At 40.2% G+C, this 22900-nt stretch overlaps 1 protein-coding gene across 3 annotated transcripts; it reads right to left on the minus strand.

Moving 5' to 3' along the window:
- Positions 1–18: 18 nt before the first annotated feature.
- Positions 19–22844, minus strand: LOC118424628 (zinc finger MYND domain-containing protein 11-like). 3 transcript variants are annotated; one of them, XM_035833275.1, is made up of 14 exons: positions 22678–22844; positions 17145–17445; positions 11041–11076; positions 8930–9085; positions 7865–7948; positions 6849–6944; positions 6207–6350; positions 5759–5839; positions 5195–5313; positions 4777–4888; positions 2782–2976; positions 1938–2237; positions 1273–1458; positions 19–869 (listed from the first exon to the last, which is right to left on the minus strand). In XM_035833275.1, exons 2-14 carry the CDS (start codon positions 17418–17420, stop codon positions 747–749), a joined length of 1908 nt encoding a protein of 635 aa, XP_035689168.1. In that variant the 5' UTR covers positions 17421–17445; positions 22678–22844; the 3' UTR covers positions 19–746. The 3 variants fall into 3 exon arrangements, with proteins under 3 accessions (XP_035689168.1, XP_035689167.1, XP_035689170.1); XM_035833274.1 differs by having other exon boundaries at positions 7862–7948; XM_035833277.1 differs by lacking the exon at positions 11041–11076 and having other exon boundaries at positions 7862–7948.
- Between the last annotated feature and the right edge of the window lie 56 nt (positions 22845–22900).

Raw genomic sequence — 22900 nt, forward strand, 5'->3', positions numbered from 1 at the left:
CTGTTCTTTAAAGAAATCTGGTCATACAATACAGTAGCAGTGGATGCATTGCCTTAACTCCCAGTGCTGGCAGTTTCATATATAAACCTGTAACACTTAAATGTGTAGGTTTCAGCAGGGTTAAGTTACGACATGTACATTGTAGAACCCAGTAGAAGCTAGGGAAACACACAGACACCAGAAACATCTACAAACATGAAACTGTACATACTGTTTTAAGAGGTTAATGGATAGCCAAAGTCTTTTCAGTTTATCTACTAGACTGTCCAGTATCTGATGCAGTAGGAGCTGAACAGAAGATTAAAAGTAACACACTTATTTCACTGTTTTATTAGAAATTTCCCTGGGAAACAAACTTGTGGATAGGGTAGGAACTGTAGGATATTGCCTGTATATGTTGTTCCTTTTGCCAGCTAGGGTTGTATAGATACATGAAAAAGTGTTCTCAATGAAGCATTCTACATGAAAAAGTACTTGGAACTGTTGGATGGTCTGTAAGGAATACAAAACTGTGAGAAACGAGGGGAATGAAATACTATATTTCTATCACTCACGCTTACAAAACTAAAATGTCTTGTACCAATAGTGCAATCTTAAGGTTTCATTTTGCCAGCAAGGGCATTTTGTAAAAGTTTGACTATGATTAATTCATTTGAAATGTCTCTCAATGATGAAGAAGAACAATGATGTCTAGAACTAAGCTGGATGACTTGGTCTTCTGGGAAGTTTTCGAGGAGTGCCGCTTCTCAGCGCTTGCGCCGGCAGGTTTTCTTGTGCTCTGCGTGCCAGTGCTCCTGTTGACATTTGACAGAACAGTAGCTGGTGTTCCAGCAGCAGTGGTACATCGCCTCAGCCTCGCAGTTGTAACACTGGAACAGAATAACAACAGGTCAGCAACGCCACCTATCAACTCTTAACAGAACTGCACTTTTTGATGAAGTAGAGGAGAGGTGAATTTTTTTGTTGGGGAAACAAATGGTACAGTAACATTGTTGTATACATGTAGATGGGGCTGTTTTAAGCTCATCTGAGCTTGATATACTGGAAAACAACCATCTTTGCATGTTACCAACAATACATGTGTGCTGAGAATGAGGTTCCAAGCTGTTTTGACATTGTTCTACATTTAATTGTTCTACAATACAATGTCACAATTGTGGAGAGGTCACTGGAACAGACAGGAAGATAGCCAAATTTTTGGTTGATAGGAAAAGTTGGCACAAGTATGCAGGTTTCAAGTATGTGAAAGTGTGTGACTCAGTCATTACTGACCCACTGACGTCTCTTGACAAATGAGATCTCGGCCTTGTGTTCCTCCTCCATCTGCTTGCGGTCCACTGTCTTGGATGACTCCACCTCCTCCTTGGCCTTCTTAACGGCTTGCTCCACCTCAGACTTGTTACTCGCGGCTGCCTTGGCCAGGGATTCTCGCTTGTCCTGCTCATGTTCACTCTTCAGCTGAAAGTGTAGGGCACAACAACTTCAGTTTCAAGTTTGTTTGTCAGGCAGATTTTACTCAAGTCTTTCACTACTTAAAGATTTCTCGCAAAAGTGTGGTTGGCTGACATAAATGATTTTAGACAAAAGCACAACTTACGTCAAAAAGCAGGTACTCAAGCAACTGGGTATTATTTTGGAAACGGTCAGACATTTCAGACAGCCATCAGGCTTCTTTTGGTGTCTGAAACGTCTGACCATTTCCAAAATTATATCCAGTTGCTTGAGTAACTGATTTTTAGCTTATCTCCTTACCTGGATGTCTAACCTTCATCGACGTAAAAGCACAAGTTATCATGATGAGTTTTGGTTACGTTTTTGATATGCCTATTTCACTTGTGTTCAAAATAAAAAGAGACAGCACTAGCAGATTGTGTTTTTGATTGGATCATGTAAATAAAATAACTATTCTTGTACAAAGCTGAGCTAAAGTCGCCCACCTTGTCTGTCAGGTCCTGTAGAATCTGCTCCTTCTCCTTCTTCTGATTCTCCTCCATCCTCTCCTTGAAGTCTGAGAAGATCTTGTTGTATTTCTCGTGGCAGGTGCAGGCGGGCGCGTTGGATGTCACCGTCTGGACGAACTTGGTCTTGGTGCTCGGGGCCTTCCCCTCCGCGGCTGAGGCCCACTTCCGCGTCTGCGTGGCGACCGTGGAGACGGAGGCCTTCTGGGGCGTGGCGGGGGGCGTCGGCTGTAACACCTCGCCGGTGGAGCTCACCTGGTTCACTGCCTCAGCAAGCTCCTGGCAAAATCAACATGTCAACCTTCAGAAGGCAACAATCTGCACTTGTTAACCATACAAGGTGTGGTTAACAAGCACAAAATAGTCCATTTAAACTTGTAAAGAAACTTCAGGAACTCAGGGCAACTGATTGCAATCAACAAGACAGGGAATCACCCACTCACTCAAAAGCTCTGGCAAAATGAACATGTCTGTATCTACATTTTGTATATCTATATAGCCTGTATAACCACCCTTCCCGATAACACACCACCATGTCAACCTTCAAAAGGCAACAATCTGCACTTGTTAACCATACAAGGTGTGGTTAACAAGCACAAAATAGTCCATGTCAACTTGTAAAGAAACTTCAGGACGTTAGGGCAACTGATTGCCGTCAACCTATGTCCAGAACCTTCTGGGGGATGTGGAAGGTGACCTGAGCCCTGACGCTATTGCTGCACTGGCTGCGGACAGTCTGTCGTGGATGAAACTTGTCATTGCTTGAGCAAAGGCGACGAGGGAAATATTCTACATTTTTGCGAAAAGGTGTCTTTCTATGTACCTGTTGGTCCCCATTGGAAGTGCTGGATATTGGTTCCTCAGGTTCAGACAGGTCATCCCCGCTGTCGTCTGCATCCTGCATGGTCTCCTCCTCCTCCTCCTCCTCATCATCATCATCATCCCCATCACTGTGGGACGAGCCTCGCGACTCTGACGACACCGACAGGGGGTTGGCCTGCACGTGCTCTAGCCTGGACTGGAGGGTTATAAAAAAAATCATTTTTATTAATCTGTCTATTTATTAAGATTCTCCAAAATACAGTGGAAGGTATGGTGGAACAGGTACTTCTTGTTAAAAGATGCCTTTTCAAGGCCGCCATACCAAAAAATTCATTGGTAATATCACTGCTGCCACCAGTTTAACAAAGGACCAGTGATGCAGCACCTCCTACTGACACTGTTGGAAACTGCAACTATGTTGATAACATAATACTGTAAGTCTCTTTAGATCCGCGGCGCCTAAAATCCGCGGTTTCGGTCAAATGACCAATCCGCGCTGTCTTCAGATTCGCGGTGGACGATGTGTGGGAAAAAGAGTTCGCGACCGAGTACTTAGCGCTAGCGCAAGTTTACGCGTAACATAACACGTGGGTTGAACTATTTTTTTTCGGCGAATTTACCGACAGTCCGTAAGGCAATATTAATCATTTTTGATAGTATTTCACTTTTGCATGGTCAGGAAAATCTCGAAAATGTTGAGACAATGTTAATTAGCGAGAAATCAAGGAGAAATTGGCAAGTTTGTGTTTAGTTCTGACGGCGGCTCATTTTGGCAAGATGGCGCCTTGGAGGTCATGTAGGGTCATCGGGACAGTCGATTATGGTATGGGTGAAAATGCTTCCAGCAGTGCAATTGTGCTCTAATTTAACCATAAAAAATGCACAACTATTTATCACATATGTTGTATGATTATAAAGGACATATATTTAAGGAGTGTGTGATTTTATACTTTATTCATTTGACAAGTAAAGGTGTTTGTATCTTCTTTTAAAAAAGGGTTCGCCCATGCTGCTTGGGAAATCCCAAGCTAGTCACAACAAGCTTGTAGAAGCGTCGGTTTTCGGTTGTTTAAAAGAGCCTTTCTATGGAAGTGCAAACATCGATTCAGGAATAAAAAGGTCAAATACAGGTTGGTTGACAACTGGAGCACAGAGTGAACATTTTATAGAAACTGTAGGCATGATTTTTTTGTCTTTTTCACGGCGTCTTGATTCCAAGCCAAGCTCGTCAAGAACAAAGGATTATGGCGATCGAGGTTTCAGACAACTTTGTAGCTTTGCATTTTCGAATTCCGTGAATCAAACAGTGGTCAACGGCAGCGACTAAGTGTATTTCAGTACGAATATGATGGAGTGTAAACCGAAGTTATGGAAGAAGACATTGGCGCTGGAATAGAACTTCAAAGTGATCCGATGTTACGAGAAATTATGCTGCGCGTGGCCTCGTAAATTATTTTTTTTCGGCACTCGGTATGCGGCCGATTTTGTTTTCCTTTACTGTTCTTTGTAAGAAGTAACTAAATTATTGAAGCCAGGCATTACTTGTGTACATATGTATACTTTGAATAAAATTTTGATATCGTTTACATGATCGCATGTGTGTTGTTTTTGCATCACTCCTTGCTTTTATCTTACTAGTATCTCGAGGTCGGCCGTGAATTTGGGGAGGGGGGCACATTTGCACCAAACACATCCGCGGAGAAGTAGATTCGCGGCACGAAGGTCTCCGCGAATACCGCGAATCTAAAAACACCCCGGAAATAAAGAGACTTACAGTATATTGGCAGTGGCATGCAATCCATGATTGCTTCTTCTTGTTGAAAATGGCAACATGTGTTTAACAGATTTTGAACAGTGAAGTAGTAGAGTAGGGCATTGATTAGTCATTTGTGAACAGTCTAATAGATGTAACGTCCATTTCAACTGCAAGTTCAAGTAACCAAGATCAGTGGCTTGACTTTATCTGTAGTCTATCAGACACTCCCTGGGATGGTACCTGATGCTCCTGCACTTCATCGTACGCTCGTTTCCACGCAGCTGTCCGCTTCTTTTGCAGCTGCTGGATGTTTATGTCAATCGGCTTGATGCAGTCTTCTGTGATCCAGGCTCTGCCAAAAAAACACAAGAACATTAAAAAAAAGGTTGATTTTGCAAAACACTTGTCAAAGTGCTGAAAAACAGAACCTGTATAATCATTTATTTGCACGTATGAAAGGGAAACTTCATGCACAGTTAAGTGTCTTCTGTAACCCTCTAATGCCCTTAGCAATAGTTAGTGACAGTTATACACACAAACAACTGTACTTGGCTGCCATTGAATATGTATTTGCTATCCTTGGGGCAAGTTACCATTAAAATAACATTTAAAATGAGCTGAAATGTATATCATATTTGATACTTCTATATCATCTCACCTCTGGTGAAGCCTGCCAAAGAACCTGACATCTGACTGGCCATCCTTGTCTTGGAGAACCTTGGCCGGCCACCAACCGAAACCCTTCATCTTAGCCCACACCAGGGCATGGGGAGGGTCCTGAGGGGAGGGGGGTTTAGGTGAATCTTTCATCACAGTAAAAAGTCTTGGGAAATAGGATTATTATAACCAGGGCTGTCTCCAGCTTTAAACATTTTTCTGCCCAACTCATTGTTTGAGAGCTGGCATGTTGATTCTTAAATCTGTCATTTCAAGCTTTTAAAAACACATTTCATCAATTTTCTGTACTGAAGTTCAGATTTTTGGAAGGGATGGGGTGAAATTTTTGTCCGTTCCAACAAGCAAATTTCTGTCCTGGGACGGAGGGACGAGTCCTGGAGACAGGCCTGCTTATAACACAATCTTAAGGTTTTTTTTGTTTTTTTAAAAATCTAGGTAACAAAGAGCCCTACAATGTAGCAATGCTTAGTGAAGTTTTCTTACAATTGGTTTTGCACAATAATCATTCATAACTAACAGCAGCACAGTATAAGTGTGGACTTACACAAGGTCTGATGAACCAGTCCTTCAGGTTTCTGGAGTTGGACATCATGTAACAGTCCTTACACAGCTGGATCTCTCGCAGCTGGGGGAACAAAAAATACAAAATTATTTTAACTCTATCGGGCTTTGCTCTTACATTATTTTGAATAGAAAAACAAAAGTTACTATAGTCTGATCTGTGAATAAATGATTTGTCTGTTGGAACATTAACATTGTTTTCACAAACCTTCTTTTGAAAAATTAAAACTTGCTTTTTTATTATATATACAGGTGCTATATTCACAAATCGCAACTAAGATAGTAAAAGGTGTGCATGTAACTTGACTCCATTTTTTCTCTGAGCTTCCTTTGAAACTTTGAAAGTAAGTTGATTTTTATTACATATACAGGTTCTATGTTTACAAATGGTAACTAAGATAGCATATAAGATAGTAAAAGGTATATCTTACATCATGTCTACAGTCAGCCAGCACTACTCTGGCCAGCTCAGTGAACTCGCTCTCATCTCCGTAGTAGATCAGGTTATTGTGGAGGATCTGTCGAGTCGCTGCCTCAAACTCCTCCGGACACTTGAACTTGCACTCTTCTGCCCGCTGGAAGATCAGCAGTAAGGGTCATTTTTAAGATCTTTCCACTTTCAGAGATTCAGTGACATGTACTTCTCTCTGTCAATAATCTGCACAATACTGGTTGTTTTAGACAAGAACTTTCTGCCAGTCTTACAATAATGGGGTGTGGTGTTACTGTGTATGTACACTCACTATATACATAGAAACTCCGTCAAGAATACAACATGTTCGTTTGTTTGTTTGAACCTTTGTTTATTTGTGAAAGCTCAAAGAGGCCTGCCGGCCACTTTTCATGAGGTCATGATATTGATTTAGCAGATATGGAAAATATTCGCCTGCCCAGCAGCTGTTGTAACTTAGCTTGTAGCTACAACCTTGTATCACATTTTTCCCTTTCAACATCAGACATGACTGAAATGTAACAACATTACAAGACAATTTTATTTATTGTTCTTCATGGAGATACCAATAAAACAAACAAGCTGTAACAGAAGAAAAAACACCATGAAAATACATCCGTACCTGTTGCATGATGGACAGGTCCATGTGTGAGTGGACCAGGCGAGGGAAGTTGGGATGGTCCTGCAGGCTGACTTTTCTGGACAGCTCGCGGGATTGCTGGGAAAAGGAGAGGAACACTGTCAGCAATCTTTGGTGTACAGTATGAAACATGCACTGCTTATTCCTTCAGAAAAAAATAGTGGTTCCGAAAATAATTTCATCAGGTTTGTAGATCATAGGATATAGGAGTTTTCTTTTAAGGAAGTCAACCCCAGTGATGAACCGTGACAGGGGGGCTGGGGGGAGGGGGGGGGGGTGACAAACTCAGCCACATTTTTTTTTTTTTCTATTTGCTTTTGGACAGACGAGGACGATGTGGCACTGCACTCAAGTTTTTGTAACTTATATTAACAATGCCACATACACGGTACAGACAGAAGGAAAGTCGTGTAAAGTGCCTTTCCCAAGGGCACAACGTCGGGGACACGGTGGGAATCGAACTCAGGACCCATAGATTCCGAGCCGAAAGCTCTACCAGTTACGCCACGCCCGACGCCACATTTGGGATTGCGTTCTCACTGCAAAAGTGCCACCTGCGAGAAGCAGAACTCCAGTGAGTGAAGCTTTAAAGAAGATGTCTGACAGACATCAAAACGTCAGCTAATGTGAGATTAACTGGTTCTGTAAAGAAACCTAGGAAAACTCCTATACTCTAAAATGGGTGTTGTTCAATCAAACACTTTGGTAACTTCCGTTTTCCCATTGTGTTGGAAGTTACAGTTTAGTCCTGCAACAAAATAAGTTCTACCAACACAAATGGAACTTGGGTCTAAATTTATCTTGATTTTTGATCTCTACATTTGAAATTTTATGTCATTTGACAACACTTTAAGGGTTTGCAGATTTTTTACAATTACCCAAATACAATTTTTTTTCATAAACATTTCAAAGTCTTATGTACAACAGAAAAAGGTAAGTCTTATCACTGTTTTTCTATTATAGAAAAGGTAGAAAAAATATGATTCAGTCTTTACCACCTTTTCTTTCATTCTGTAGACCACAAACACGAGCATCCTGTTCAACTCTTTCTTCTTTATAGGCTGGGTTTTACGCTGCATTGCCTGAAAAAGGACAAGTAAAAACAACTGTACAAAGATAACTTTCATCAAGGCATAAACAACCTCTGCTGCAAAATTCAGTGCATTCTCTAAAATTCAGTGAATAAGTGAAAAAAAGCTGATACCTGTAACGTAACGTAAAATAAAATCTGATATCTTAAGCAAGCTTCAGAGGCTCAAAATCAATAATCATCAATTTTTAAATGTCGATTAGAGTGGCTTTGTAAATGACGCAAAGAGTTCTTACCAGAAAGTATGGCAGAAATATACAAGTATGTCACAGTCAAAGAAAACTTTGACATGACTGTGCCATACTTGTATGCTGTAAACAAATTTTAGTGTCTAATTTGCATGTATGGCTGATTTGCATGAGTGTTCCCACGTACCTGGCAGACAGGACAGTACCTAATTTGCATGAGTGTCCCCACCTATCTGGCAGACAGGACAGTACCTAATTTGCATGAGTGTCCCCACCTACCTGGCAGACAGGACAGTACCTAATTTGCATGAGTGTTCCCACGTACCTGGCAGACAGGACAGTACCTAATTTGCATGAGTGTCCCCACCTACCTGGCAGACAGGACAGTACCTAATTTGCATGAGTGTTCCCACGTACCTGGCAGACAGGACAGTACCTAATTTGCATGAGTGTTCCCACCTACCTGGCAGACAGGACAGTACCTAATTTGCATGAGTGTTCCCACCTACCTGGCAGACAGGACAGTACCTAATTTGCATGAGTGTTCCCACCTACCTGGCAGACAGGACAGTACCTAATTTGCATGAGTGTCCCCACCTACCTGGCAGACAGGACAGTACCTAATTTGCATGAGTGTTCCCACCTACCTGGCAGACAGGACAGTACCTAATTTGCATGAGTGTTCCCACCTACCTGACAGACAGGACAGTACCTAATTTGCATGAGTGTTCCCACCTACCTGACAGACAGGACAGTACCTAATTTGCATGAGTGTTCCCACCTACCTGGCAGACAGGACAGTACCACTGGGAAGCGGAGTCACGTGGTTTACACTCCTCGGGCAGACACTTGCTGTGGTAGACACGGTGACACCCGCTACACAGGACCACCTCTCCTGGCTGGTGGCACTCAAAACAGTACCAGTCATGGTCCTCTCCCTCCTAAACAATAACAACAACAACAACAACAGCTCTCAACAATACACTTATATGCACTTCAACATCCTGTAGGTCTGTTAGTCTGTCTGAGAACTTCTGTTAGAATCAGAGAATGGTATGATATTTAGAGTGCCTGAAATTTTACAGTGGTAAACATAATCAGCAATACAGTTTAAGGGAGACGTTAAAAATCTTTGATTTCAGGTGATCAGTTTTGAGCCATTATAGCTAATGATATGTATGAAATTCATTTATAAGGATTTATACTCTATTTCTGTACACAAGGAAAACATTTATTAACAAGCTTCTGATCAGTCCTCTGACCCTCTCAAGTTGAAATGACCCAACACCTTTGTCACATGACCGGAACAGAAGTGTGATGAAAGCAAAAGGTGCCTGGCAGTTTGTATCTGCTCCTGTCTTGGTTGAGGTCGAGTGACATTTTTAGGCACTGGGTGGTTTCAACTTAAGATGGATCAGATTCAGAGGAGCTTGTTGGTAATTAAGAGCTTTTTACCTTGTATCCGAAAAAAGTTAATAAAACTTCAAGATGTCAATTTCACTCACAGATGAAATTAATTGGAATGTATGAAATGCAGTTCTACTGGATATGCATGTTTCTTCATCTGTAAGTTTTAAATTTCTCCTTTTGTACAAGAAAATTCATCAAATGTAAGATTCAATTCCAGTCCTCACAACCTGTTCTACATGTCTAGGGATACACAGTCATGTACACAATTGATGAGAGTTCATGGCAACATTTTAGATATTAGCTCAACGATGGAGTCAACAAAATGCAAACAATGAGTAAGTCTAAGTGAACACATTGTTAAACTATTCTGCATACATGAATTAGGCCCAAATCATACCTGCAATGGCAATGAAAGCATGATGAAAGCCTTTAGCCCTACGTAGACATGATTTCTTTTTTCACAGAATGTCCTTGAAAGATAAACACTCTCCAGTAGTTCCACAATCCAGGAAGTATAAAAAAATATATTGGTAGCTGATATTATAAAGCAGCATGCCAACACATCTATACCTGATTTTGGTTCACTCAGAGGCATTGAGATTTTGTTGATTTGTGTTTCTCATGAACAGTAAACATGCTACTTCTTGTGAACATCAACGGCAGACAGACGTTGTAACTGGTACTAACACCACATTAAACCATCATATCTTTTAACTGTCAAACCTCAACAGATCTATTCCACTATTTGGCACCTTCCTCAGTGCATGCATTACTTTTCCGCAACACCAACCACAGGGAAACCAAAGTCCAACAACAGCATAACCACAGTTAGTTGCTTGGTTAGTCGAACAAAGAAATTGTGGAGTGTGAAATGAGTAACAGAACCCACAGGCATGGAGGAGTCTAACGGTGAGTGGTTTCTAATTCCTCTCTTATTTTTCCCCACAAAAGTTTAAATCAAAGGCTCCAAAAAATACATGGGTGAGCTGGATTGTCTGATACCAATACAAAACCAGTAGAACTTCACTAGAAGATATTCTCTCCGTCAAAGTTGTCAGTCTGAATGAGTGAAGGATTACGGCAGATTTGGAAGTCTGATATTATATGCCAAATAATAAAATGAGTACAAATATGGATGTGTCAATCAGTGAGTCTTTTTTCAAATTCTCTTCTTTTTTCTTCCTTTTTTTTCAATTCTCTTCTTTTTTCTTCGTTTTTATTTCTTCAATTTCTTTCCTGCCTTTCTCTTTTTGTTTCTTTTTGTCTTTTGCTTTCTGTCTTTTTCTTTCTTTCTTTTTTCTTTTCTTTCTTCTCTTCATTTTTCTTTTGATTTTTTTCCTTTCTGTCTCAGTTTAATACATATCTCGGTAAGATTTTCTATTCGCAATGCTGACTGCTACAACTGGCATCAGACAATCCTCATGACAGAACCTATGAGTTCCAGTGAAGGATGAGATAACTACGGTTGTGGAACTGTGACACTTACTGTGGGATCTGTGCCTCCTGCGTCCAGAGGCACTATCTACAGCAAGGCAGACACAGCATTAATAAATCCCACACATCAAGAAAATGGACTCCTATGTAGGCTGTAAACTACCCTCTTGTAAAGTTGTAGAGATCTTTCATTGTTCTAGGAAATCTTTTGATAGCCATTTCGGATCACTAATACATAAGGTTGGGTACCATCCGAATAGTACTTCGCTATGACATTTATCATGCATATAAAGTCGCTTCTCTTTTTTTATTTTTATCATAAACTATATACAGTCACTTCTCTGCTATTCTGTCTAGGAACCTTGACATAATATTGGCGCTTATTGGTCCCTACACACAAGCAAATTACGGAATAGGTTCAGGTGCTCGTTCGAACAGGCATTCCAACACCTGAAACGCCTCTGTTTGCTTGTGGGAGGCCTGTTGTTATCGAACTTGTGCTCTAGAGCCCATTCCTTAATTCGCTTATTAACTGACGTCACCACCAAAAGGTTTGAATGTGCAGGTCTCCAGACGGGTATCAGAAGCGAAGATAGGACGAACTACTGCCCGGATGGTACCCAGGCTACATGAGGCTTCAAAGAAGATATCAAACAAGTCAATTTGAATGAAAGGTTTGAAAACTGTGTGAGAGAGGCTGAGGCTGCTATGCCAATCATAATAACTTTCAAACCAAATAGCACTTCCAACAAGAGGGTAGTCTTACACTACTGTGGACAAGAACAAAAAACATATCTACGACTTACAGAGTTCAAAAATGAACTACATGTATATACTAAACCTTGTCCCATGCACACATTGCACAGAGTATCTATAAAAAAAATGGACATGCAAGCTTAGATTCTAACAACTTGCTATTTTGATAAGTGCTTGCCTACCTAAACTACGGCAAGAAAGCTTAATTGTATTTATCGCAATTGGAAGCAACAATATACCTCAAGAAGTTTTACAATATCACTAAATATTGACAGCTAATACTTCTTCTTAAACGTTTGCCTTGTATCTTGTCTGTGTTAAGAATATCAAATGTGAATTTTGACCCCTGTAATTTATGGTGCACGCATGTACTGTGTTGTGTAACTGTAAGTGATAGGTGCTCATTCAAAGGAGAGCTTATAGAGGGGATATAAACAGCTATTAAACGCAAAAGCTCCAGACCCTAAACATACAACCAATCTCTAACCAACCTTTTCATTCCTTTCAAGCGATCACACAAAATCGTCCAATACAAAATAACCCTACACCTGATTGGATAATGACCAGCCAATGTGTAATGATAGCATCTTAGGAAGATAATGGACTATTCATCATGATCTGTTGAACTGGCAAACTGATTTCAGGTCTTTATTCTTCACAACAGCACTATGGAATAATCTCTAAAAATGTATATCATAATGTATAGAATATCTGTATCTGATTCCGAATATCTGAATCTTGTATACAATGCATTTTTGAGAATCAGAGATTGATCCAAATGTAGACTTCATATAAGTTCTTTATGAGCTGAACCATATAGTTTTGAGAAGAAGGAGAGAGAGTTGGGTGGAATGTGATCTGGGATGCCAGAAGATCTTGTCCAGATGTATAATCAGGGTTACAGCCATTAGGCAATGTAGAGTCAAGGTCAAATACATGAATAATTTATTAGCATTATGCAAGAGAGATGGTATATAGATAAGGACGTGGCTCACCCAGCTCACCCTCAAGTCATGATCAAAAAATCATGATAACTGCCTGAGAAAGATTTTATCAGAGCCTAAAATCACCAATCCTGTGTATCTGTGGAGAGCTATGGTAATATCTATATTTTTTGCAAACTGCCCGAAGGAAAAAAGGCATGTTTTGAAACTACAGTTTATCGAGAGGGGCTGCATGGGGGATCCTAGTAAAATTAGGGATACCGGTAATGCTTAACGGTAACGCTTAACGGTAAATTTGGAAGCTTCCCATACATTCTACAGGACTCAATCAACCAAGGCTAAACAGACATTGGGAGTGATCAAACGTAACTTGTGGGCATGCCCAGCCCGCGTAAAATCACTTGCATACACGTCACTGGTAAGACCTAACCTTGAATATGCTGCAACAGTATGGGATCCGTATACAAAGAAAGACAAAGATAAACTTGAAAGGGTACAGAACCAAGCTGCCCGATTTTGTACAAACAACTACAACAGGGATGCTAGTGTTACCAAAATGAAAACAGATCTACAGTGGACATCACTTGAAGACAGAAGGAAAATGTCCAGACTTTGCATGATGTACAAAATGACCAATAAGCTGGTGGACGTACCGACTGATAAGTATCTAATACCAGCTCAAAAAAGAACAAGAAACAGCCATGACTTCAAGTACCAGAGTTTCCAAGCTAGGATTGATGTGTTCAAAAATTTGTATTTTCCCAGAACTATCGTAGATTGGAATTTGTTATCACCAAGTACAGTAGGGGCATCTTCTCTGGATAGTTTTAAAGAACGCTTGCAGTTAGATGTGCAAAAGTTAGGTGTGACGGATCGTTCAGTGTAATATAACCAGCTGCTGCCGCGCCGCGTGCCTGCGAAGCTGGTGTGTTACGCCGAATGGCGGTTATACCGGCTATATAGATACAGATACAGAATCGCCCACATGTAGCGGCGGAACTTCTGTGTCCAAGCTGCTTATTTACAAGGTGTGGCAACAATAAAAGTGTGTTCAGGAGTATAATGACATTGCCTCCACCAGTGTACTCATCATGAAAAATGTCACGATAACAGTTAACGATGAATTCAAGATTCAAGTGTTACATATAATTAAAACAACTAATAACTCTTCACTAATAATCAAAGATAACATAAAGTTGAATTAGAGTGGGTCCACAACGACAACAATTAACGGTGAATTGAAATACAGTAGCTCGTAACATTTAGTGGAAAAGGGCATGCAGACCGTCTATCAACATGCACCAACTTCAACCTGCCGTCATCGAATCATTCCATAATATTAATGGATCTTCCAAATTCCACAGCACAGACCCTAAACAGAGTATCAAGGAACTAGAAGTTTCCACTAGGAGGAAATGTATACTTGCAGCTGGAGAACACAAAACTTCACAACAAAATTCCTAACAGTGGAATGTGACAGTGATTTGTAGTGTGCTCTAGGGACAAAACTAAATAAATGTGCAACCATGTGTGTAACAGCTTCTACATTAGGGACTAGAAGTTCAACTACCTAATGTCATGTTTGCCTTTGAACTTTTTTGATAAATTATGTGTATATCCTAGGGGCAAATGGGATATTACATGTGTAGGTGAAGAGGTACAAGTAACATTTGAAGCATAAAAGCTCAACTTTATCTGACAGAAGCAACATGAAACTTTGATATTACAACAGAACGGCCAGAAGGAACTGGTGTAGTCCAGAAGGCTAGACAAGACAAATGGGCAATCAGAAGTAGATAACAATTATTCTGTTTCAATGGCTTAAAATAAGCATATAACCACTTCAGTAACTCTATCAGACTCCAACCTTGGCATCTTTCCTAGAACTTCAACTAGAAGCTATCATTTTGTGCACAGTTGCATGCAGGCAAAACTACCAAGTCAAGGACAAAAGGACAACCTATACCTCAGGCTTTCCAAACATCTAAGTTCTTCATTTCATGACAACATAAAGCCTTCTATGTAGATCAGCGTTCCCGCCAGGTTTTTGAAAGTATGCGTCCAAATATTTGGGAGGGGCGTAATGAGCGCCGGAGGCGCGAGACGAGCGCCGCAGGCGCTCGCATTCTAGGGGGGTCCGGGGGCATGCTCCACCGGGAAAATTTGGATTTTCAAACCCTCTAGAACACAATTTCCTGCAATTTGAGAGGATAATCATGCACTTGAGATTGGATGTCGGTTGCCTCTTTTACTCCCATTTTCAGTTATCGACGACCACCGTCTTCATCAAAATACGTTATATTAAAAACAACTGTAAGCACAGGGAATCAGCCTTCCGTGATCTGGCCCGGGTATTATTTGTCCAGACATATCTATATGAAAATTTTGGATTTTTGATGCTTCGAAACAGGGCTCTAGCGGCCTAGCCTGTCCGTCAGCCCGAAAAAAATTCTGCCAATTATTTTCCGTCATTGAAAAAAAAAAATGGCTAACGTTACCTCGTGCGATCGATGTTGCGCCCTCCCGCATCAAAAATTTTTCCGAGACGATAAAATAATGGCGCCATCACACTTTGTGTCTTTTTTCTATTTTGCCCGATGATTTTAGTCAAATTTTTTGAATCGGTGGGGTTTTACAAGGCCTTGCCGTCATTTTCCACGAGCGTGCGTTTGTTCCTGCGACCTCAGGTAACCCCGTTTTCGGCGTGAAATCTTTGGCTGGATTTCTTTTTAAATAGATCAAGAACGTTATACATTACTCGAGGAGGACGATCTGCTGCCTCTTTGGCAGTGATCATTGCCGGTGTAACCTTGAAGCAGTAGCCAGAAAGACGGCGCTGCGATCGACGGTCCGTCTGGGGAGGGGGGCGTGCTGTGACATGTGCCACGGAGTGCACAGCCGACTCGATCGACGCTTGACAACAATATAGCGGCCCCTTTTCTGCCGCAAATTTTGTCTTTTTGAAATAAAAGAAATTTTGTAAATAAGAAATAAAGTGTATAGTTTTGGATTCTTCACTTATTTACCGCGCACCGTTTTTTGTTAGCAGCTAGGGAAGAAACTCAAGTTGCCAGACGACACGGGCGGCTACCAACGTCACGTGCGCTAATACTCGGTAACTTTTGTTTTTTTCCGGTGACCAATAACAGAGTGCAACATTACATTTATCAAACGCTGATTGGTTATTAAGATGATTGGATTTGGACCTGGTGGCCAATCTAGACTGCTTGGCGCTAGCGGCCTGTTGTCAAAGATACCGACTGCCAATCAACTGCCCACAGTGTGAGAACTTTTGTTGAGATGTGCAGCACTCGCGCAGAGCAGTTTGCTTGTTCAATACTAGTATTACCCACAAATCTTTAACAAATACGTGAAACTGAGGACAAGTAAGTATCATGTTAATATCAGAATATAAAATCTGCATAAGATTTCTTCGAGTGTTAAAGAATGCTGACTGTCAGACGTATTTCACGGAATACAAAAAATTACATTGCGCAACGGACAGCTCAGACTGGCTGGGTGTGTCGCACATGGGTCCGCTAGTTGTAAAGCGTGCCGCGCTCCGCCCCATGCCCAGACTACTAGGATGACCGGAAAGTGAAGAATTTGAAGTATAAATTGTAAAGGTAGGATTCCTTCGTATAAAGACAGATTTTTAAAAAGATTCCAGATACATTTTGTACACTGGTGGTACAGGTCAGCCTTTCTTTCATATTTTTTTATGGACGCATTCAGCTGAGCCGAGTGCGTCTTTCCAGAAAAAAATGCGTCCAAAGACGTAAAGACGTATGCCTGGCGGGAACGCTGCTGGTGGTACAGGTCAGCCTTTCTTTCATATTTTTTTATGGACGCATTCAGCTGAGCCGAGTGCGTCTTTCCAGAAAAAAATGCGTCCAAAGACGTAAAGACGTATGCCTGGCGGGAACGCTGATGTAGATGTTATCTGCCAAATATTGATTTAAAAAGCTTCTCTGGGCCTGATTGTAGCAATATTATTAAATTTGCTACATGGAAATCTTAATTGCATGTCTACCAATCAGAAAAGATAACATAACCTGACGTCTGGCTTATCTTGTAAGCACCAACAAGTCATCAGCATGTATCCTTTCTTTCAATTCCAGTTCCTTGGGGGTTTCAAGTTTATCTAACAAAACAACACTGTCCCAAACAACAACACATATGCCCCTACCTTTACAATACAACAATGCCCACCAAACTTACATATGGGTCCCTCTATGCCAGTTTCAGGATATTATGACCTGTAGATATTGTATGACAATTTACCTCTATCATACTTAATCGATCTGTTTATTCTGCATGTTCATTTTGTTGGATTCATAGGTGTATCAATGACAATGTCATACCTGTTCTTCAACTTTTTTCAGAGCATACATTACCAATAATGCCCTATACCTGACACACTGATACAAAATGCTACTAGAGCCCCCGTACTTACCGGATCATCGCCGACCAGCCAGTACCCCTCCTGTTCCACCCCTGCCTTCGCGCCCTTGACCCCGAGGGTCACCGTCTCGATCACCAGCCCGTCCTTCACCGCGTGGCCCAGCTGCTTGACGGTCTCGCGGTTGGAGATCTCGTACTCGCGCCCCATGTACTTGGTGATGCGCTCGATGTTCGCGATCTGCTTCTGCTCCCGGATGTGGCCGATGGCGTTCCACAGCTGTTTCACCACCTGCGGGTCGGCCGACCTCCGCTTGACCGGTCGTACCATGGTCCCACTGTCTCCTACAGGTCACCTGAAGGTCAGGTCAAAGGGCACAGGTCAAAATAATGATTTGAGTATGACATTATTTCTATTCAGGATAAATGGCCTTTACTAAATACATTCTGTAGGTAAATATCCAATAATTTGGCTTTTCTGTTTCCTGGAACAGTAACGTTTCATCACCAATGGTTCACTGAAAGAAGAATACAAGGATAGAAGTGATCTACTACTGAACTAATCGATAGACTTCAGTATGGTGGATACACATATCCACGTACCACAACGGTATCAGTTAGCAACTTAGCATTTTGAAACAACGGACATCCCTTGCCAACTGGATACCACATATATATATAGGTTGTAGGTTCCTGACTTTTACTCACAGCTGGTGTTGAAAAAAAAGACGAGTCCACTGTAACCTTTTAATACAATATTTCTTGAATCCCAGATGACGTGGTCCTCTAGTATAGTCAAAACTCGCCATACAAGAATAGATGCAGTCACTATACATGGACAACTGGAGTGATAATAATACAAACGTATCATTTACTAATAACCATGTCTGGAATATCTCTACTAGTACCACTGGCTGGAACCAGAAACAATGGGAAGATGCCAGCTGGGCAACAGTTACTAACAAAAACAGACAGAGAGAGAGATTTGATAACATCTCACTAAAGTGGGTCATCTTCAAACAAAGCAAGTCCCTTTGAAAGTTTCATTTTGCTTCTCCACCATTCCCACACATTTGAGATTTTTTTCTCAACATGGTACATGTGACCTACCCTTTATCATAAGAGGGTCTGCATGGGGGGTCCTGACAACGATCTATGCTAAATTCGGGATGGCTGACTATGCTTTACGTTAAATTCACGAATTCTACCAACGCTTTACGCTTCAACCCACTAAAAATTACATAAAGTAAAATAGCTTCCCTATGATTAGCATGAATTACAGGAAATTAAACAGGCCTGCCTACACTTTACAGAAAAGAGCATGAACTTGAAGTATTGAAGACCCTCTTATAACTCTGTAGCGGCATGGTGTTTTATCCATGTTAGTTAATGTTGCCATGGCACACAAACAGGGATCTGACCGAGTCATGCTAGGAGCTAACAACCCAAGCACAGATGGTATGAAAGTAAAGTACCCTAAACAGGAGTGGGGTTTCAAACTTGGAGCACAGCCATGGCTTTTAACAACAGCTGGCACCATACTGGACTTTTTTTTAGAATTCTTGTTGTTCTTCCTTCTTGTTGTTTAAGCTGTATGGTGATAATATTTAGTCCGTTGCCATGTATTTAACAATAATTACATTGTGCATGTATGTACAGGTGGTTATTCTGGATGTACACATTAAATTCTGAAGGTTACGACTTAGGTAACATATGGGTGTGTACTGGATGATGGTTGACAAATACTTGAAATAGGACATTTTAGCAGTAATTTTTTTTCAATTAGGCTTATTTCTCTAAATGCTCCATAGTAAGACTAGATCATAGATGCAATTTAAGTATGATGTCAAGGTCAGTACTATTACAATATTGATCATTTACATAGTTATCACAAAATGTAAATGTAGAAAGTTAACTGCATTCAATCACTAAACTGTCCTTAGGCCACACCAATTTAATTTCTTGGTTCACGGATTTTTTCATAAAGAATATGGAGCGAGAGCGCGAAATAAAAATAAAAATTGTAAAATGGTTGGGGTAAAGGTAACGGCTAATCCAAAACATAAAGAAAAAAAGTTTTCAGCTTGATAAAAGTACAAAAACACTATTTTTGTACAGTAACAGCACCTGTACCCACACTTTAAGGAGCTTATAATATAAAGGCCAATTTGCTACACCAGAAAGTTGGTGAATGGTTTCATTAATGGTGAAAATTTGCTGAGTGGTAATTTTTATTTTTATTTTTTTTCCCAAAAAATAGGAGCGAGCGAATCCGTGAACCAAGAAATTAAATTGGTGTGGCCTTATGCAAGAGAAAGTAAAACTATACCTGTCAGATGTAATACAATTTAAAAGACAACCTACTCCTGCATTCTATCATCACAACATTCCAGGATCAATAATGCATAATATATAATGCATGATCTATATATACAGTATTCCTAGTTCCATAAACCCCTCTACTAATCCCCTAGAGCTGTTATCTACCTCTAGATATGATCACAACTTTTTCACCCTTGCTCCTCATAAACATTGGCCGCAGAAAGTATCCTGGTTTTCCAATCCATACATGAAAACAGTGAAAATACTTTCAGTTTCAGCGCACACTGTAGTACACAAACGTATGATTTCCCTCTTGAGCAATTAAGTGGCCAGGGTTCACACTTAGTGCCTGAGCTGCCATTTAGGGAGGTGAGAGTAAAGCATAAGGAGATGCTCATCTACTCTATGAAGTCTTACATGTAGGCACCTTTACATTGTAAAAGCAATGATTGCGCAGGACCGAAGACTTCGATTCAGAACATTCATGGTACTTGATGCTGAGAGCTACCTCTTATAAAGCAAGGGCATTCATGATATTAGATTTAAACAACCAGAATATAGATATCATATCAATATGGAAAATGCTGGTAGGATAAATGAAAGTACAAATTTCGAAAACGAATTGCTGATTGAAAAAGAATACAGGCATCAAAAGTTTGTACTGATCTGAATTGAATTGACCTTTGATTCAAATGTACAATTTGCATGTAAATTTACCTTATATAAGCAGTACCTTTATAGATACAAAACATGACCTATATAATGTAGGTAACTAAATAGCTAATTGACAAAACCTGTGAAAAACAATTAGAGCAGCAAATGGGCATCACATGTACTCTAAATACCTTAATCTTTTGTCTCATTTCAATAACAACTAACATAATTAAGAGGATCCACCAAAACAAGAGAAGCCTGTCCAAACCTGTTTTCCTTGGTTCTTGTTTGGCCACAGACAAAATGTCTGGAGAGAAGAGGTGGAAGTGGTCAGTCAGAATGAACCAAGTAGGCTTAAGCCGGGTTCACTCAAGGTCAAGCATTTTCTGGTGACGCTCTTCAACAAAGCTTTTGATCAAAGTGTTTTCAGTTTTATATTTGAAACCATTCAATGTTGAATTTACATTCTAGCTTGGTGTTAAGACATTTAACCATCAAATGAATATCAATTTTTTTGTCAAATCTGTATTGTGTTATAGCATTCCATAATGTACAAATATTAAGAGTTTTATATGCAATAGGATTAGGCATGTCCTCTTAGGGTTACAGTACTAGTTCTAATGTTTAATACATAAATTGTAAGTCTTATCAAGTTCTCACATACCAACCTCTAACCTTCAGGTTTACCGGGTGGTAAGTCCTGTATATATACTATAATGACAGAATGGATTTCAATGCTAAACTGAACCTTACCTTCCCCTGAACTTTCGTCTCTTATTCATACTTGTTTACAAGAACTAAAATAGCAACAGATGTAGTAATAACAATACATGTATCTTGAATTATATCTATAGTCAAACTGTTTAACTCTTGGTATAAGTAAGAGCAGGACAGATATGAGATAGTATACTAAAGACTAGTACATACCAAACTAATGTTATCAGCCAAACAAGGAAAGAGTCATCAGCTAGTGGTGTGAAAGTAATTATGACAAAAACACCCACATAATAGACAGGTGGTTTTCTTAGTGATTGAGCATTGAATGATTGATTATAACATAAACCTTTTGTTGGTATCTAATTGTTTTTCTTATAAAGCACACTACTTTAGGGTTGATTGCTCTGAAATCTATGCATAGGCCACAGTGGAAATGATATCATTAAACAATAGAAATTTTTTTATCGTTTAAGAAAGGAAATTTTCACACTCTTAAAAATAAACATTTTATGAAATTCATCAATTACTAAGTTACTATCTTAAATTTTGATAGAACAACAATATAAAAGAAATTACAAATATTCTTCTTCTAGCCCATCCTTCTCACAATGACCAATTTGTGTAAGTTCTGAAAGAAACTACATTGTATTTACTGGAAGGAAAGAATGATGAGAGAGGAGGCCTGTCAATGTGACATATCAGGAGTTAGCACATAATGCACAAAGACAACTGTAGGTGCCGTTATGTCAACATTGACATTCCTGACTCAGTGGCCAGCCCAAAGATAATACATCAACACCTGGCAGAGTCACAGTATGGCACATGTGGGTTAACTTAAGGGCTACTCATAATCCTAACAATAATGCTGGTGGCACTACTGGTAAGTTGACTCACTGAAGACACTGATGCTGCAGTTAAATGGATCCAAGATCCTGATCTTGTTCACTATGGAGCGTTTCTATGTGTCTTGGGATGTTATCAAGAATATGTAATTTTTACCATATTGGAACAATAATGGTTCATAAGACATACTATGTTGATGATTATTGTCTCACAAAAGTAGATCTATATAATGTCTACAAATCTGAAAGAATTCTTAACTTAGTTAGCAACTACAAAAGTTATACTTTGTTAGAACTACTTATAACACACACACACACAAACACACACACGACAAAAACAATTATACCTTCATTGTTAAAAGACAATACTTCCATTTTTCACGGGAGGCAAAGAAATGCAATGAAGGGTTTCTAGGAAGTATCAGTAATTGAAATCTTGGCGAAAGTAAAACTTGTCCTGTAGCCAGTCCTGTAACAGACCTTCTGGCTAAAGCCTTGACACCACAGACATAAGGCACAAACGGCACAAAAACGACCGAAAAATTCTGTTCCGTTTTCCAATCACACACGCAAGCTAAGCCCTGTGGTCAGCAACGGAATGACCACATCAACCACTGGTGATAATATCAACATCTGCACCTCAGTGTACGGCGTATATAGTCCAAGGACATCCCCACACACTGTCTGTTTACATTTGATTGGAGCAGCTGGCTTCGTCATAATTCTTTAAACATTAAAGCCCCGCCCCTACTATCCCATTAAAATAATCATTGAATGGCACTGCACTAACTTCACTTAAACATAGAACCCTAGAGTTCATCTTAGGAAATCGTGTCTTGGTCTGAAAATTAGGAGAAAGCACATGGCTTAGGCTGAGGCGTCTTCCGCTTTCCGGTGGCCGTCTGACTTCCTGGGTGAGACGACGCGCTACGATCCTTGTTCCATATAGCCATGTTGGTTCGAACAAAAACGCTACCGGAAAACTCCATTTCAAAACATTCCAGACGCCGGAATATATCAAACCGTAGTGAAACGTTTGTGCTGAGGACTTACCAAAGTCGGGAAGATACGTGTCGATCCACCAGAGAGGAAGAAAACGCTGTAAGATGGGTAAAAAGATTTCGCTTCGAGTTAAAATTCCGTCCACACAGCGTACACAGCCGCAGGAAAATACATTCGCGTGTGGTAACGTCACGGAAACACATAAACTGATGACGTTAGGCGATACCAACGTGAGATACTGAATTTACTTTCCGTAACAAGTGTTACATATTCA

The sequence above is a fragment of the Branchiostoma floridae genome, chromosome 10 (genome assembly GCF_000003815.2).
Source record: "Branchiostoma floridae strain S238N-H82 chromosome 10, Bfl_VNyyK, whole genome shotgun sequence".
Lineage (NCBI taxonomy): Eukaryota > Metazoa > Chordata > Leptocardii > Amphioxiformes > Branchiostomatidae > Branchiostoma > Branchiostoma floridae.

Bases quoted from the DNA above. Each gene is read 5' to 3' on its own strand.
- LOC118424628 (XM_035833274.1), bottom strand. From the start codon at position 17,420: ATGGTACGACCGGTCAAGCGGAGGTCGGCCGACCCGCAGGTGGTGAAA. The intron at 7,949-8,929 runs GTAGGTGGGAAC...GTCCTTTTTCAG, and splicing joins GGTACTGTCCTGTCTGCCAG to GCAATGCAGCGTAAAACCCA. The intron at 5,314-5,758 runs GTAAGTCCACAC...CCCTCCCCTCAG, and splicing joins ACTGGTTCATCAGACCTTGT to GACCCTCCCCATGCCCTGGT.